At 39.7% G+C, this 17,667-nt stretch overlaps 1 protein-coding gene across 1 annotated transcript in view; it reads left to right on the top strand.

The window, feature by feature from the left end:
• Positions 1-17,667, top strand: part of Fech (ferrochelatase) — a 31,094-nt gene that overhangs the window by 1,559 nt on the left and 11,868 nt on the right. The window contains exons 2-5 of the mRNA XM_010635445.3: positions 3,632-3,761; positions 8,820-8,939; positions 10,279-10,427; positions 16,450-16,584. Coding sequence (XP_010633747.1) covers positions 3,632-3,761; positions 8,820-8,939; positions 10,279-10,427; positions 16,450-16,584 — 534 coding nt within the window. The remainder of the gene's footprint in view (positions 1-3,631; positions 3,762-8,819; positions 8,940-10,278; positions 10,428-16,449; positions 16,585-17,667) is intronic.

The following is a 17,667-nucleotide window of genomic DNA, read 5'->3' on the forward strand; positions in this document are numbered from 1 at the left end:
TAGGGCTGGGGATTTAGCTCAGCGGTTTGGTGGCCTGCCTTGCAAGCACAAGGACCCGAGTTCAATCCCTGGTACCAAAAAATAAGGAAAAAAAGGTTGATGTTAACTGAGAAAAAGTTGAGTAGTATTTCTGAAAATGAATTATGGAAGTAGAAGTAGAAAAACAAAGCATAAACACAGTATAAAATTGATAAGTCTCAGAAGTGGAGTGGGCCATGAGAGATAGTATATCTTCATACATACACACATCCGTGTTTATATGAATTATTGTTTTTGTTCCTTTTTCTAATTTTTTATACTGAGAATATTCTTCTGTAATTGGAAAAAAGTCTAGGATAGTAAAAATGAGTTTTGGTGTTTGAATAAAGCATTAGAAAATATTTTGGCTTCACACCCCAAATAGTGACTCTTTTTAATATACCCCTTCCCAAGTATTCATCAGTTGTCACAACATGGAACCTTACTTCTACTGTGATTTCCCCCACACACACTGGAAAAGACTTGATGTATTTTTTTTTCCTGGACTGGGGATCAAACTCAGGACCTTGTGCTTGTGAGGCAGGCACAAGGCCACTGAGTTAAATCCCCAGCCCCTACTAGAGATTTTTAAATGATATATATTTTATAAGCATTTAAAAAAATAATCCCTATCTCATGTGATAGAAAATGGCTCTATTATGTACTTAGGGACTATACTGGTATATCCTTCTCTGCTCTACCTCTAGCCATCCAAAATATTAAAATAATTTGGTTTTGAAGAAAAATTTGGTACCCATTAACTTCTTAAGTCACGTGTTTGCCTTTGGATGATTCCCCTATTGGGTTTGTCCAGAAGTTATGAAGCTTTGTTTTTTAATGTCATCTCCTCTTTTACATATCCTTCAGCCTGATAGCTTTTGTTTTTTATAGACCTTCCACAGGTAGACGAGTTGTCCATTTAAAGGGTGGCAGTGCTGGGTCTTAGTTCATACGCGATCAAGTTTACACTATTGAATTCTATTGACTTGTTTGTCTAACCACATGCAGTGTGTCAGGCACTGTTAATGAAGCTAGGCATAGATTCTCCCCTCCCTGTGCCCCAATCTTCACAACAGCCTGTAAGGTTGGCCTTATCACTGTTTCACAGATGGGAAAAGTGAGACTTGCAGTGGCTCATTGAGTTGCCCCTGATAGCCACACAGCTTGTTATTCTTATGTGGGATTTCTGCTCAGATATCTCTGGCCCCAGAACACATTCTGTCGTACACAGTGCTACCTGTGCCTTTGGATTCTTTTTTAGCCGTGAGCTTAGTTTATTAAGGTGTCTCAGTTTGTCCTATGTTTGAATGATTACTTAAACTTTTAGCTAGACAAACTCTGATAGTTTGATAGGAAAAATTCTTTACTAGAAAATTCAGCTCACTAGTGGAAGTGGGGTGCTTTAGAGATATTCTTGAAAGGTGAATGTAGAAAAGATCCCTCATTAGCGGCATCACTGTCCTTGCTGATAATTTCATTGGCCATGGAGAGGAAAAATTTTTAAGGGTATGGAGGTAGGTAAGCAAGTTGAGAAGGGACCACTTCCCAAACTAGGAAATTCTAACTAGTTGGAGAATCTAGTCCCACCTCAACTTGCTCTTCCTCCTTTTTTAGTTTTGTGGGATAAAATCTTATTTATGACCAGCAGTCAAATTATGGAAGACCAAAGTTCTATTCTCATACCCTTTGGAATCTGATGATCTGATTTATATAGGAAATTGGAGACACTGAGGCATGATTAAGAATCTGGTTAATTCTCACTTTGTAGTTTATCTACAATAATATATATAGTGTTTTATCTAAAATAAAGAGATATGTATTGAATGTAATTGAACATTTTTATGTCAATCTTTACACTTCCACTTTGACGTCGTAAGGATTACTTTAGCACAAACTTATATAATTGGCTCCATTGGAAATGGGCACAGTTTGGATAGATGGAAATCTAAATGGTCTGAAAAATGCAGTTTTCTTACATATTGTACACATGTTGGGTGATTTTAAAAAACATCATTTGTAGTTCCTACTGTCTAGAGACTTATAGATGAAACTAATGCCAACACTAATTATATGGTAGGCACTACAGAGTACTTTACTCATCTTATTTGCTTTAATCCTCATAAGAGTTCCAGTAGCAAGGTGCTACTATAATTTTATTGCTGGGGAAATTTAGGCTCAGAAAGACTACAATTGGGCCACAGGTCACCTTGCTATTAAGTGACAGCTGAATTCAGAGTGGTTCACAGCCTAAATTCCTCCTCAGGACACTGTTGCCTCAGAGGAGGCCAAGGGTAGGAGACCTATCTCAAGCTGTTTTTTTTTGGGGCGGGGGGCGTTGAGATAGGATCTCACTATGTAGTTGAGACTGACCTGGAACTCACTATGTAGCTCAGGCTGGTCTTAAACTCACAGCAATCCTCCTGCCTCTGCCTCTTGAGTGCTGAGACTACAGGTGTGTGCCACCACTCCCGGCTTCAAGCTGTTTCTGATCTGCTGGTTTGCCCATAGGGAAGGATGTCAAGTGTACAGCATGGAGCAAGGTGGTGACCATGGTCCCGCATTGCCTTCTACTGTATGTCTTCAGTTTACCGTTGCTGCATTTTTAAGACCACTCTTTGTGCTACAACTGAGTGCGGCAAGTGAACTCTTCAATTCAGGAGATTTCTGCAGGATTGTGGGGTGGCCAAGTCAAGGGTATACCTGAGGGGCACATGTATCACTTATGGGGTACAAGTTAAACTAGAATGTGTTCATTCTTCTGACATTGACAAGTGGACCTTTGTAATGACTTAGAATGCTGAGCTCTCAAACGCAAGCTCCTGGAGAAATGTGGAGGCCTTGAGTGAGTTACCTTGCAGGCCTGCCTCTTTTCCTAGCTCCAATTCTTTCCTGTCATCCCCCGACCGTCTTTCAGGTCAAGAGTTGTTTACATTCAAGGCTTGATCTGCCCTTAGTGGGATGGGTCCAGGAAAGAAGCCTGCACAGACAGAAGTTCTCAGGTCCTGGGCCCCGGAGGCTGGTCCAGCAGCTGGGTGTAGACTTGGAGAGGCTTGTCTCCTGGGCCATGCAGACCAAATACCTCATGAAAACAGTGTGCAGTGAGGAGAAGCTGGGTGAGCAAAGCTGACCCTGTAAAGCACAGGTCCTTCTGTTAGGGTCCAAGGGCAATACCCGGGATCCCAGCACTTCAGAAGTGAAATCTGTAGCTAATTGGAAAGTGGCCTGTTTTCCACTCCCCCCCATCAGTGGCTCTTCACCTTTTCCATGGTCCCCCTCACCTTTCCTTTGAGCACTGTACTACTGTCAGTAACATTCAGAGATGTGCGGCCGTCTTATGAGGAATCAGATCAAAACCTGCAGCCCATACAGGGAGAGAAGGTATATGTATATGGTTTCCAAAAAGCCTCCCTGCAGGCTCCCATAAGCCATCCTATACTCCACCCCCTTGGAAGGGCCTTAAGTGCCTTCACCTGCCTGCAGAGAAATGCTAGGAAAATCACCTCTGCCATCTCATCTCTTTAAATTTTAAAGCCAGGAGTTATGCCCTGAGGACCTCTTCAAAAGAAATTACTTTCCAGATAGATTTCATGCTAGCACTTTAATTTTGTCACAGTGGTGCATGGCAGCTGGAGGACCTGTCAGCCATGGAGGTGCCAGTTGGGTACAGCAGCAGCAGCAACAACCACCACAGAGACAAGTCAGCGTACTAAAAGTGCAAAACCTCAAGTCCAACCGGAAAAGAGGTATGAGTCCAATTGTAGGTACAAATAAGGATTTCTTTTCATTGTTGCAAACATCAGTGGATGCAAGATACCTAGGAGGACAGGTATCGGGAAAACCTAGTATATTAGGAATGGAATGTTATTTTGTTGGCTTCCTTTTAGCAGGTGTTAAAATTACAGGTTTCAACACTCCCTCTTTTCAACTGAGCTTTTGTTAAAGAACAACAGTTGTATACAAATGGACTGCAAATCATGTAAGAATTTGGTCCTGCAGTATATCACATACACAAATCATGTGTATGCTGGAAATGTATTTATTAACCTAACATAATTATGTCTATATAATGTATATCTTGTGCAAGATAAAGACCTACCAAGAATTCCTATAGGAAACTCTACCACTGTTTTTCATCTTTTAACACATGAACATAATTATAAATGATATACTATGACTTAAGATTAAAGAATTATTTATTTAACCAAATCAATTTAATTTATTAAATTATTAATTAAAGAAATAGAGGGCTAAGGGTGTAGCTCAGTAGAATTCATAAGATCCTGGGTTCAGGCCCCAGCACCAGAAATAAAATAGAGGGTATATTTTCTAACTCATCTCTCCTGTTTGCTGGTGCAGGGCAAGCAGGCATAATGTTGCTGAGCGTTCTCTTTAATAGCAGAAGCTACAACTGTCCTCTAGTCTTCCTCTGTAAAGCAAAGACAACAGATTTTACTAAGGGAATTTATTTAGATGAAATAGCTCACTTTAAAACCAGGCAAAGTGAAAGAAGAAAAGTAGCTATGATCTACTTAACTTCTTGACCTTTTCTGTGAGGCTCGATGTTGGTCTAGGAAAAGTCATACAGCAATGAAATAAAGTATTCTAATTTTGTATTTGTTATTACTCAATGTGATCATGGGATTATTGATTGAATGTTAAGGAAACTGAGGTTTGTTAAGGAGAGGGCCTTAGGGGTGGACTCCCAGTTCATCTCCCAGCTCTGTCCTCCACACAGTGGAGTTATTGAGGAAGATAGGAAAACCAGATATCACCTCTGGCTGCCACTGAGCCCTCCTCCCTCCTCTCTCCTAAGTACTTAGGGGTTGGAATAGGTATTAATATGAATAGAAGAGCTGATTCAATGTAGAACCCTGGAAGAGAAAAATTATTTCATTATTATATTATTCAATATACATTATTATATTATTCAATATAATATTCAATATATATTATTCAATATTATTCAATATAATACAAATAGCCTTCATATTCAGTTACTAAAATTAGATAGAAATGTAAAATAAGGCCCAGATTCTATTAAATAGCTTCATGTCACTTGTACAAAAGAAGTTGGAAATCTAGACAGAAAAAAAATTTAAAAACTACTGATAATCTTACCATTGCAAGGATTTGGGGAAAAAAATAAGAACCAAGACATATCATATAAAGAGGCACAAGATCCCAATGATAAATGTAACTGTATTGTCTGCTTTAAATGTACCAATAAACTTAATGGGGAAAAAAAGAAAAAATAGCCTATGAAAAAAAAGGCTTTGTCTTTGTATCTATTAATATTTACTTAGTTTGTACCAGACTTACCAAAATGTGACAATACTGTGCATAGTTTTATAGTATCCTCTTTTTACTTTTTGTGTCATCGCAGCTATAAATATTCTTTTTTTTTTTTTTTTTTTGGTACTGGGGATTGAACTCGGGTCCTTGCGCTCACAAGGCAGGCCACCAAACCGCTGAGCTAAATCCCCAGGCCCAACAGCTATAAATATTCTTCCAAATTAATTTAGCAGCTTAGGAGTATTTCATTAAATCACAGTTCATTCAGTCCCTCAGAACAGATGGGCTGTTTCTAGTTTTTCAATATTACGGATGTTGAAGGGATGGGCGTCCTGAGTCATTCCAACGACAGACCTTTTGAAGGCATTGTGCTGCTTAGTGCTCAGAGCAGATTAGACTAGATGCTGTCCTAGAGTAGGGGTTGAAAAACTTGTTTTATGTACATTTAATTTAGGTGTAATAAATTACAGACATGCCCCACAGGCTGCATTTGGCCTTAGACATCTAGCAATGCGATCCCACAAGATCATAAACTTTTAACCTTAGTATGTAGTTTTTAACAACCCCTTTGTGTGACTTAATGGGGTGGTGCTCGAGTGTGGCCTGTGTGGGCAGCAGCTGAGTGCTGTGCAGGAAAGAGCACAGGATAGCATTGCTCTGCTTCTCCTGCCCACCATGCAGTGCAGCTCAGCCAGGGCAGAGGGTGGGATCCCAAGTAGGCTTAGTAGGTTTCGCCATCCCTCTAATTGTGCTTTGCCTCTGCTGTTGTTATGTGAGAGTAGCCCTAGGTAACACATGAATTCACAAGTGGAGCTGGGTTCCAACAAACCTTTGTTTACAAAAGCAGGAAAAAAACAATATATACTCTGTGTGTGTGTGTGTGTGTGTGTGTGTGTGTGCACACGTGCGAATTTGATGTAGGACTCTGGTTTACCATGCTCTATTCTAGGAGTAGCATAGATCCACAGGTCAGTTACATCTTGCAGGTTTAATGATGAGCTGGAATTTTTTTTTCTTAATGCTGATTATATATAGCGGAACAAAATTGTTTCTTTATTAACTGATGTGTTTGTTTCTATAATGTACGTTTAATAGCACAAAGGGAAAACCTCAGATTTTGAGTCCCAGAGTATAAAGATGGCAAAACATGTAAACCTTTTCAAGAAAGAAGTTTTAAAATATGTTTTTCTTTATACATTTTTATGTTCAAACAAAGGGAGCTTGACCTTGGTCTCAGGTGTGCTCTGTCTGGAGGAGAGACAGAGACCCTTGACTAAAGCTTTGCACTTCACTTTCTGGAATAGAGCGGAGTCAGACCGGGCTTACTAATGCTCTATTCATCATGCACAACACAGTTTTGAATTAAATGCATGAGTATATGAGCATTTTCAAATCACATGTGTCTTTTTTTCATGTCAAAGATCAACATGGGTTTGCAAAACCGTGAGCAGGGCAGAGTAATGTCTGCTTTAAAGCCACTCTTGTTTTGAGCTCAGGTGTTACAGATGAAAAACATAGTTCTAAATCCCGTTTGCACATTGATAACCTCTGTGGCTTAGGTAAGACTTTTAGCCTGGGGTTTCTTAACCAATAATCTGTTAACTGGCAACAATCCATGGGAAAATGTACTTAATATATTGTGAGTCACAGATTTTTGAGGGTGAAAATAGGATCTCAGGAGAAGACTGGTGATTTAAGTACAAAGATTAAGAGAATATTACAGCTTCACCAAAAGACACATCTGGAATTTTTGGGTAGCGCGAAAAGAAAACTCAACACAACTGTGAATTTAGTGATAGTACTTCTGTGTGGAAAAGTTCTATAACAATGACATCTTCAATCTAGTTACTTGATTTAGCAAAAAGAGGATCAGGTCTTCTTTTTCTGAGACAGGTTCTCAATAAGGGGTGGCAGTGTTTGGAGATAGTTTTGGTTGTCGCAGCTGGAGTGGGGTGTGGGCTGTTGCTGTCTGGCAGGTAGAGGCCAGGGATGTGACTGAGCATCCTATATTGCACAGGACAGTCCTCTGCTATAAAGGATTACCCAGCCCACAAAATTAGTGCCAAGGCTGAGAAACCCTGGTCTAAGACAAAGGTGTGAAAAGGGATTTTAATTCATCTTTACCTAAATTAGAAGATTCCTGACTTCATTGTAATATATCTCCCTATCCATGAATTGGTTCTGATGCTGAAAGTTTGAACTGAGAATTCAGATTTCAACTTCATTCGATTACAGTGTGTCTGATTAAAAAATGATTTCCACCTTTAGATTTGATACTCTGCTGCCTAAAATTATTGGCAAATGTTAACAATTTTTTTAAATTGCTGATTAAGATGTCATTATACTGTCATTCATTTTAGCACACATTATGAAAAGACTTCCCAAAGAGCCATCTCAGCAGTCCTTTGGTTTTCTACCATCACATGGCCCTGCCTTCTTGGGGACATGCGGGGTCCCTGGTTTTCCATGACCCATTCAGAATCTGACCTTCTGGTTCCAAGTCTCTGGTGTGGACTTCTGGTAGCTCCCAGTGCAGATGGAGGCAGCTGGTTGTATTCTGGGCTTCACCTTGCATCTGGCAGCATGAGGGAGTAGAGAACTCCTAGCCTGGCTCCCTTCAGACTGCAGGATCCAGAGCTGTGTGGAATTCAGAAGTTTGCATTTGTGGTTAGCACTTCTGTTTGGTTTTTGTTTGTTTGTCTTGTTTTGTTTTAATTTCCCAGAAGCTACTTAGAGTTTTACTTTCTTTTTGCTTCTTCCTTCTCATGAAATGCTCGATTCTTTAGCTTAGGATGAATTTGAATGCTTAGCATCATTTCGTGAAGGAATTATCGGAGAGGTGAATGCAGAATGAAAAATGTAGTTTATCACAGCAGAAGATACCGAGGAAGAACTGAGGGCAAGCACTGGAGAAGGAAGCAAAGTAGCAAGAAAAAAATGTAAGCCAGGAATAATTAATAATTAAATTAAAGAGAAGGAAGCAGATGAAAAGAGTAAGAGATGGGCTCATGCTATACTTTAGATTACAGGGGAATCCTTCTCTGTATGGTAGAACTTCTTATGTACTGGATCATGCCAAGTGATTAAGCACTTTATCCACTGAATTCTCAAAATAACTTTTTGAGATAGGTGGTGGACTTTAGCATATGAGTGAACTTGGAGTTTGCGTATTTATTAGACACGAACCTGTATAGGTTCTTTAGCCTCAGGACAATCTTAGATTTCTATCTTGACTCCCAGTCTCCCAAGAATTTGATCTGTTCAGGGCTGGCAGGAAACAGTATAAGCCCAGTGAAGACCGATGTCATGGATAATGTTGAAGTGTGAACTGAGACAGTGGAGAAATGGAAGCCTCCTGTGTTCACAAATGGTAGCTGTGAGATAACAGCAAAAAAGGTGTCTGGATTTTACTTTTGCATCAGAATTAGATGAGAGCTTGTTAGGCTGAACTAAGTGTCTCTCCTAGAGGAAAGTGACAGATCAGCTGTTGCCATTTGATTTTCATATAGGAAGCCAAAAACTGGAATACTAATGCTAAACATGGGAGGCCCTGAAACTCTCGGAGATGTTCACGACTTCCTTCGGAGGCTCTTCTTGGATCGAGATCTCATGACACTTCCTATTCAAAAGTAAGAACATATAAATGCCTGCACTTTTTAAAATAATGTGTGTAGTGCCTGTGGCCTGCAGGTAGCTGAACTATATAGTTTCAAAAATTTAAATAGCTATAATGTATGTGTGGTAGTGGTTTCAGTAGTAGCATTATTTTCTTTACACAATCAGAAAGATGCAACATGGGAAGACCGCAGAGCAGAGCAGGTTACTGAGCATTTTCCTCAAGCCCTCTCCTCCCCAGAGCCCTGGCAGTTGCAGTTGTCTCGATACAAGTGAAGTGCCTTTAAAGATTTTTAAAGATGTATTTATACTTGGCACTTCATAACCGGTTAACACTCAGGGAAGCAATGATTACTATTCATATTTACTTCAATATGCATTGTTGCTATTCTTTTTTCTTTTCATTTTTCCCTCCCCACTTCTCCCCTTTATTTTGAAAAGGTTTTGCAATTAATACATGCATGTGATTAAAAACGCGAATAGTATAAAACACAGTAAAAAGCAAGTATTCTTTTTACCATAAACTATAGCCTCCCATTTACTCACCTGGAAGTAAGCACTGTCACATGCAGAAATAGCTCATGTATATCCAAGCATATATGTACACGTGTCCCTCCCCTACTTTGTTGCACCAATATGAAGGTACTTATGCATATTACTTGTCATTTTGCTATTTTTAAACTTAAAACTGTATCTTATTTTGTACCAATTATATAGATCTGGCTCATTCTTTCACAAATATTTAGAGTTGTATAGTTTTACCTTAATTTATTTAACCTATGCTTCACTGACGCAAAGTTAAGTTGTTTGCAGTATTGTAATCTACAATTTTTTGCATACATCATTGCTCACATATGCAAGTATAAGATTAATATACATTTTATTATTTTATGAGCAAATACTTTCTATGCCATTTTCTTCTTCCCTCTCCTTTTTAGCTTTTTAGAGACAGAGTCTCTATAGCCCAGGCTGGCCTAAACATATGATCTTGCCTCAGCCTGCTTCTTGTGTCTTATATCCAAATTCTTGTTAGGTCCAGGATCAAAACATAAGGTAGTATCTACTATGCATGCAGGTTTCTCTCCATGGTTGTTGGGTGTCCTGATTCTTCAGGGGATGCTGCTAGAAGAATTTATAAAGTATAGGGACAGATATTCCTTAGAGAGTATCTAGCTTTAACTCTCTATGCCCAAAGAATTGGCTCTTGTCAATATCTGCAAGCTTCTATTTTTAAAGGCTTGATCCTGTTAGGTTTTTCTTAAATTTTTGCTTACCTGTTTGAATAAATAGAAAATACTTATCACATTGCTAAGGTGGAATAAAATCCACTTACCTACATGTTAAATGATTTAGTAAGCTGGCACCATTCATTGCCAAACGCCGAACCCCCAAGATTCAAGAGCAGTATCGCAGGATTGGAGGTGGATCGCCAATCAAGATGTGGACTTCCAAGCAAGGAGAAGGCATGGTGAAGCTCCTGGATGAGTTGTCTCCTGATACAGGTATGATCTGTCTTCACTAACATAGCACTAGGTTTGTTCTCTTAGAGTAGTTATGAAATTCAAAACAGTATTGGATGCCAAATGCTGTTGTTTGAACCAACTCTTGATTTGTGAGTTTCTACATAGTACGTGGTCACTTACCTGAGTTCTTGAAGTGCTATCCTGTTACTATAGAGCCTTTGCCGTTATTTTCCTATGTTACAGGAAAAACAGCTGGTATTTGGAACACTAGTTTCAAAAGGAAGTTCAAGGCATTAAGTTGAGCTAGATTTAAAGGCAGAAGTGTTGTAAATGAATAGAAGATGTATATATCATTGTTCTTAAAAGAAATCTTTGGGAAATGGGTTGAGACTGCAGCTAGGGCCTTTTCTTTCTGGTCGGATAGCTAACAAGATCGACATTTAGAGCTGAATTAGCTCACTATCACTGAAACCAGAGACACTAAGCAACTTTCAGTGACTGCTTTCAGCTCTGAGCAATACCATCTTTGGCAGATGTTGAAATGCTGCATGGGGTGTGGCACAAAAAGGGGACTGTGCATAAGCTAACAGCTCTGTTCATGTGTAGAGTGAAACACTAAATGCACACAGGAACTGCGAATGTCATTTAATTGTACTCAAGAACACTCGATTATAGGATGCACTACTATTTTGCATCATATTAAGACACATAAAACACCGCTGATTAATTTTAAGACTCTATCTGTTTTAGACTAGATGAATATGAGAAATGTTAAAATTTAAAAATATGCATGTTAGGAGACATGAAATATATTCACTTCCATTTTAGGGCCCTAGGACCCAGGACAGGTATGTGACACTATGGAAACTGTCAAAAAGCCTTATTAGGCAGGACCAAAAGGAATATTCCTTTTCTCTGAGATGACATCATTTAGCATCCACTAGAATGGCTCTCAGAATCCAGCATTTTCTGTTGCATGAAGGGATTAAGGTTGCTAGTCCCTCAGCAGATCATCTTACTTGGAAAATAGTTCCGTTTCACCTTTGAATATCAGGTGTGTATCTTGTCTTCCCCTGTGGCTCAAGGGCATTTCTTGTATGGTTCAGCCACACATGCCACAATGCATCTTTTTAAATGTTAGCAGAGGGAAACTTGGCTGCCTTGTACTTACCCTTACTTGGTAGGGAACAAATGCTGTTACTAACAGCTTATTGTGATAAATGATTTAGTATGAATCAGACTTACAATTTATGTATTGGAAAGAAGTGGCAGAAAAGTGCCATTTTTTCCCTGTTTATAATGAGCCTTAACAGAGATGTCAGACTTGAGAGAGGAAAACAGATGATTTGTGATAAATGATTTAGTATGAATCAGACTTACAATTTATGTATTGGAAAGAAGTGGCAGAAAACTGCCATTTTTTCCCGGTTTATGTGTTACCATAATGAGCCTTAACAGAGATGTCAGACTTGAGAGAGGAAAACAGATGATAGACATCCTTCCACCTCCTCCTAGCCCTTTGTTCTCTATGGTTAGGCTGATGGATTGTCCAGGCCAGTCAGGCCAGCTGTGGCTACAGCCTCCCAGGTTGGCTGGACAGAGTCCCACCAAATGACCTGGGATTAACCCAATGTGCCCCTTGATATTGAACATCTGATCATTTTAATGTATGATCATGTAGTGCAAAGACAGAAAATTACATGTGCAGATTCTGGGATGAAGTGAGATCTTCTGCAGTAGGTATCAAAAAACAATAACATCTACTTCATCCTTACATAGTCAGAAATGTGAAAGTGATTTTTAAAAAGTCAATATTAAACATTCTGTCCTCTACAAACTTATTTTAAATGGCCCATTGCTCTTTATATATAATTTTGGAGAAAAGTTTCAGGTGTTCATGGTGCATGAGTCTGCTTGGTGGCTTGCCTGTCTAGACATTAAATTGCTCCTAATGTGGCAGCAAATTGTCTTCTTTCTTTGCTCGTGCCATTCATTTGCACACACACCCATTCTTCCATCCACAAATTCTCACATCCGTCCATCCTTCATCCATCCCACCAACCACTGGATCAGTATCGGCTCCAAGCACCTCTCAGGTGTAGTACTGAGGGACAGAGTACTGAGTTAGCCACACCTCACCATCATGGAACAACTTACCCGGTAGTTTTCACTAAGTCACGTAGTCACCTCTTTGGGGGGCTACTTTTGCTTTCCCTAGGTCTTGGAAACTCATCCAGGGTAGTAATCTAGAGTGGCTATTGGTACTGGTGACTCTTTGGCAAATTGCTATTTTCTGTGGCCCATACTTGTTCTCCTTGGAGTCATGCCAATTAAATTCTCTCTCTCTCTCTCTCTCTCTCTCTCTCTCTCTCTCTCTCTGGAGGAAGGGGGACACTGGGGATCAAACTCAGGACCTTGTGCTTGTGCTTGCGATGCAGGCAGTGGCCCCACTGAACTAAATCCCTGGCAGGCTTTCTCATGCATGATAGTTGCATGGCAGCAGGCTTGCTTGAAAACCTGGCAATTGTATTGAAGATTGCCCAAGACCACTTATTCATTCATTTCACAGCAGCATTTCTATTTAGAGTTGAAAACCATAGTTTCTATTTATAAGAAATTTCCAGTTCAGTGGGACTTTGCTGCTTTAGGCAGTCTGCTAAGATAGGAAAAAATCTTTTGGAGACTTATTGGAGATATGGTATGTGAAATGTGTAAGCCTGATGAGCACACAGAAGGCAAGTGTGTAAAAAATGAAACAGTCTGAAAGTGTGGGGACTTCTGAGAAAATCACTAAATGAGGCTTTACAGTTTCCTCAGGGGCTCCCTAGACTTTCCAGAAAGTTGCTTTTTGTCCTGCTCCTCACACTTTGCTGAGTGGGCATGAAACTGAGTGATGAAGCTCCAGTGCTTTTGAGAGGGACCTGGAGTCAATTTCCTTCCTCACCCTCTTCATGTTTTCTCTCTCCATTACTTTCTCATCCTTCCTCTTCTATGGTCTGAGTGTGTCTCCCAAAAGTTCATGTATTAGAAACTTAATCCTCAGATTCATGTGAGTGGTATTTGAAGTTAGGCCTCTGGGGGGCACTTAGAGTTAACTGAGGTCATGAGGGTGAGACCCCCGTGATGGCTTCAGAGGCTTTGTGTGAAGAACAGAGACTTGTGCTATCGCACATGCTCTGTCTCATGATGTGACGCCCCTCACCACGTCACAACACAGCAGTGCGCCCTTACCTGATGCTGTGCTCTTTGACTTCTCAGTTTCTAGAACTGTGAGCCAAATGAACCTCTATTCTGTATAATTTCCCAGTCTGTGGTGTTCAGTTATAGCAACAGAAACTGGACAGAGACATTCTTATTCTTCCTTTCCTACACTATGACAAAGTTTACATTTGCATTGTGTCTATTTCGTTATTTCTATTAGGAAACTTCAAGAAAATGTGATGATTGCAAACAGATAAAAATATTTTATGCTGTCCTTTTAGGGGCATAGCTGTTGCTTGGTAGTTGATATGGAAATGTTGAGACTTGCATTGGCTTTGTGTAGAATTGAGCAGTTGACTAATGCATTGAGTTATAGCAAGGGGTACAGCTTGGGCATGCTTTCGTGTAGTTACAATGTGTTACAGTAATGTAGTGGAGGAAAGGAAATAGGGGAGAAGTCTAATCCTTTGCTAAAAAGTCTTAAGTTTAAAATGTTTTTTTTTAATTATGGTTTAATTCTTTAGACCATGACTGCTATTAATGAAGCTAGGATGCATAATGGGTAGGAGCTGTGGATCTGCTTTGGCTGTGCTGGCTTGCCTCCTGGCTATATGACTCTAAGCCATTTACTTACTTCTCTAAGCTTCATCTCCAAGACAGAGAATAGGATGCACGCCTAGGATCCTTGTGAAAATGAAATAAGATAATCCTGAAAGGCATTAACATGGTGCTCGGTAGATGGTAAAAATTGAGCTTTGTCATCAATATAGAGTTCATGATCTGATGCAAATTTAAAAGCATCATGCTCCATATCTAAACCTTTCTTTCAAAGAATCATATCATACATTGAAACTATTGTCTATGCTAAATAAATGAAGTTTTACTGTTTAAAAATCCCATTTTTCTGTCTTTTCATTGTTCTCTTGAAAAAGCCCAGTAGGCAGCAGCTCAGAGAGCAAACTGGGCGAGACCAGTGAGCCATGTGTTTAGGCATCATTCTGGCCAGATGTTAGCAGAGAGGCACCTTCTCCTGCATGTGTCTTGCCTGGGACAGCCAGCTACAGCAGGAAATTTATCATGACTGGAAAGGTCTTTTGTGAATACCATTTGTTGGTTCCTCAACGTAGACCTAGTCAGGAGCATGTTGCCACTTTTTCTAAAATATGTTCACAGCCCGTTAGAAAGCATTATCCGTTCTTCCCAGAATATTTCACTCTTGCTCACTTTAAAATATGGTCACCCACCTAGGCTTTATCTGCAAGAGCAATCTCTCCACTGAGTCTGTACTATTTGAGGAACTCCCAGACCTAGGCAACTTTCAAATACTGGACAGGTGAAAAGACATTGTGAAAGACTGGTTGACCTGCAGCATTGGGGATCTCGCTCAATCAGTTGATAATTGTATTGTCTCCAAGTAGATTAAAAAGCAATTTCCACTACCTTGCTAAACCTTACCTTGGATTGCCAGGAGTTACCTAAAAATGGACTTCATGATATTATGAGAATAAGCAGTTTTCACATGAAGCACAAAATCATTGAACAGCCAGTTATTTGGAGTTTGCTTACAGAGCCATATCCTCTGGTGTGTTTTAACTCCATTCACCTATTTTACCAAGGAAGCATAAAAGTAGAAGGGCCTTGAAAGGCCCTCTTATAATCCTTCCTCTTTTTGCGGACTGCAGTGTGGGAATACTGAGTCACATCATGCTTTCCACACACATCCATGCTTCTCTCACCTATTGACATTGTGCTTCTGTCCTTAGTAACACATTCCATTGTTTCACAGTCCATGGGTCAAGTTATGGTGGCCGCTGTCTATGTATATATCCATATAGATATGTCCATGTCCATTTCTATGTGGATATATATGATATATATAGACTGTGTATGATATGCTGTCTTTTCTTTCACTCTAACCTACAGATTTCTTGTGCCAGTTTTGTTGCATTCTTCATTGCAGCCCCTACAGACATGTTGTATAATAACATCATCTTGATTTTATGATCACTTGGCATTTGTGTACTGTATTCTCAGTGTCATCTGAGTACGAGTTTTATATGATCTTATAAGAGGAAAGACCAGCTAACTTTCAGTTTGCGATTTTATATATGACTGAGCAGTTATGTGATGTGGATGTCTTTGAAATGCCCAAAGATAAAAATGATGGAAAAGGGAGTTGGTGAATCAAGAAAGAAGGAACACAAAACTATGCAGCAGACTCGGGCCAGGAACAGTTACTTTACATTCCACTTGATGCCTCCAACTTGAGCAATGTTCTGTGTATGTTACCTGTGCTTTTGCATCTGTTTAATACACTGGGTCATCTGGCGTCTAAGGGAAATGGATGATGGGAACAAGTGGGAGTGCGGAAGGACCATCCCTGGCCTGGGGACCCAGGCTGCAGTTGCAGCTGGACCCCCTGTCATTTGTGGCTTTGGGCAGTCAATTAACCTTTGGCATTTCTATTTCCTTTTCTTAAAAAATGGCACTTAAATAAGTAGTGTGCAAGAAGAGGTACACTTTAAAAATTAGTGCTACTTTTCCCCTCCCTTCTCTTGAGTCTCTGTTATTCATTCCAGCCAAGAACAGAGAATTAAGAACAAAAAGATTGGATTTAAATAACCACTGTTCTAACTGAAAATGTGTGATGGGAGTGATGATCCCAGGAAATAGTGAGTAAAAGTCCACAAACTGGGGAATGGATAACATCCAAGGAATATTCTAAACTTGCCCACATTGTCAGTGTCATAGGAAATGAGGTTAACTGTTCTTTCTTTTGGACACTGTGTTATGTTTGGTGACACCAAGGAATCTATATAAAGATGAATACTTTCTCCTTGCCACTTGTGCTTTTTAATAGCTCCTCACAAATACTATATTGGATTCCGGTATGTCCATCCTTTAACAGAAGAAGCAATTGAAGAGATGGAGAGAGATGGACTACAGCGGGCTATCGCTTTCACACAGTATCCCCAGTACAGCTGCTCGACCACAGGTAAGGGAATCTCTGACAGCGGGAGGGTGGTTTCAGCCCTGGCAAAGTTAAATAGGCAGTCTTGAGTGGTGAAGGAAAGGCTAAGTCACTTGTGCTTTGAATGGCGAATCTTGCCTGTCTTTAAACATTCAGTCAGTCCATTTGAAAGCTCATGGTTCTTCTGTTCCTTAAATTATTGGCCAGTCCGCTGAGAATTGCAGAGGGTGAGTGGAAGGTGGATTCAGTGCTTTCGTGCAGCTGAATTAATGGACCAGCAGTGAACCTTAAACCACTTTCTAGTTTGTATCAGACTTTATTTTTATGGTTATCCTGATATTAATGTAGCAAAGGTGATAGCTCCTTCCATTTTAGAAGAAGTTTGTCCATATAACATGGGAAATACTTTGTTGTTGTTTGGTTGGTTTGTTTGGTTTTTGTGCTTCATTTAGTTGTTTGCTGGTTAAATTAAAATTAGTTTGGGATTCTCTTTGCAAACTTCTCTCAGTGTTCTTGATTTGAGAAAATGTTACTGCTTGATCTTCCCCATATATTTAGCTGAACCCAGGGAATAATCTTTGTTTGGCAATGTCTGTATTGTTAACAGTAGGAAACACTTCCATTGTTACCTGCAAGGATTGATGTCAGCACATCTTTACTCTCAAATTGCTTTTGGTTATTAGTGTTTATTATTTCTACAACTATAAGGAAAGACAAAAGGCTACTACAAGAAACATCAGGAGCTTGTTGCATGCCTTAAATATATGTCCAGAGCACTTGTTAAAATGCCTGAATTCTCAAATACCCTCAAGAGTTTGTGATTTCTTTTGGAAATATACTTCTATGACTTCAAACTAAATGGCGAATGAGCCATCACTGGAGAATGAGCCAGATGTTAGAATTTTCAAGCTCTATTTTTGTCTTGCTTTAAAAAATATGCCTCAGTTAAGGAGATTATTTATCTCACAAAGGATTGGTTGTGGATTTCTTTTTATAGCTGGCTGATATGATGCGTTCAGAACTTTGGGGTGTGCTCCATTTTTCTCCCGTGCAGTGGTGGCTAGCAAATGGCATAGTGCTGCAGCAGGCCCGCAGAGCCTCTGTTGG

Source organism: Fukomys damarensis, unplaced genomic scaffold (genome assembly GCF_012274545.1).
Source record: "Fukomys damarensis isolate Sample0158 unplaced genomic scaffold, DMR_v1.0_HiC HiC_scaffold_30, whole genome shotgun sequence".
NCBI classification, from domain to species: domain Eukaryota; kingdom Metazoa; phylum Chordata; class Mammalia; order Rodentia; family Bathyergidae; genus Fukomys; species Fukomys damarensis.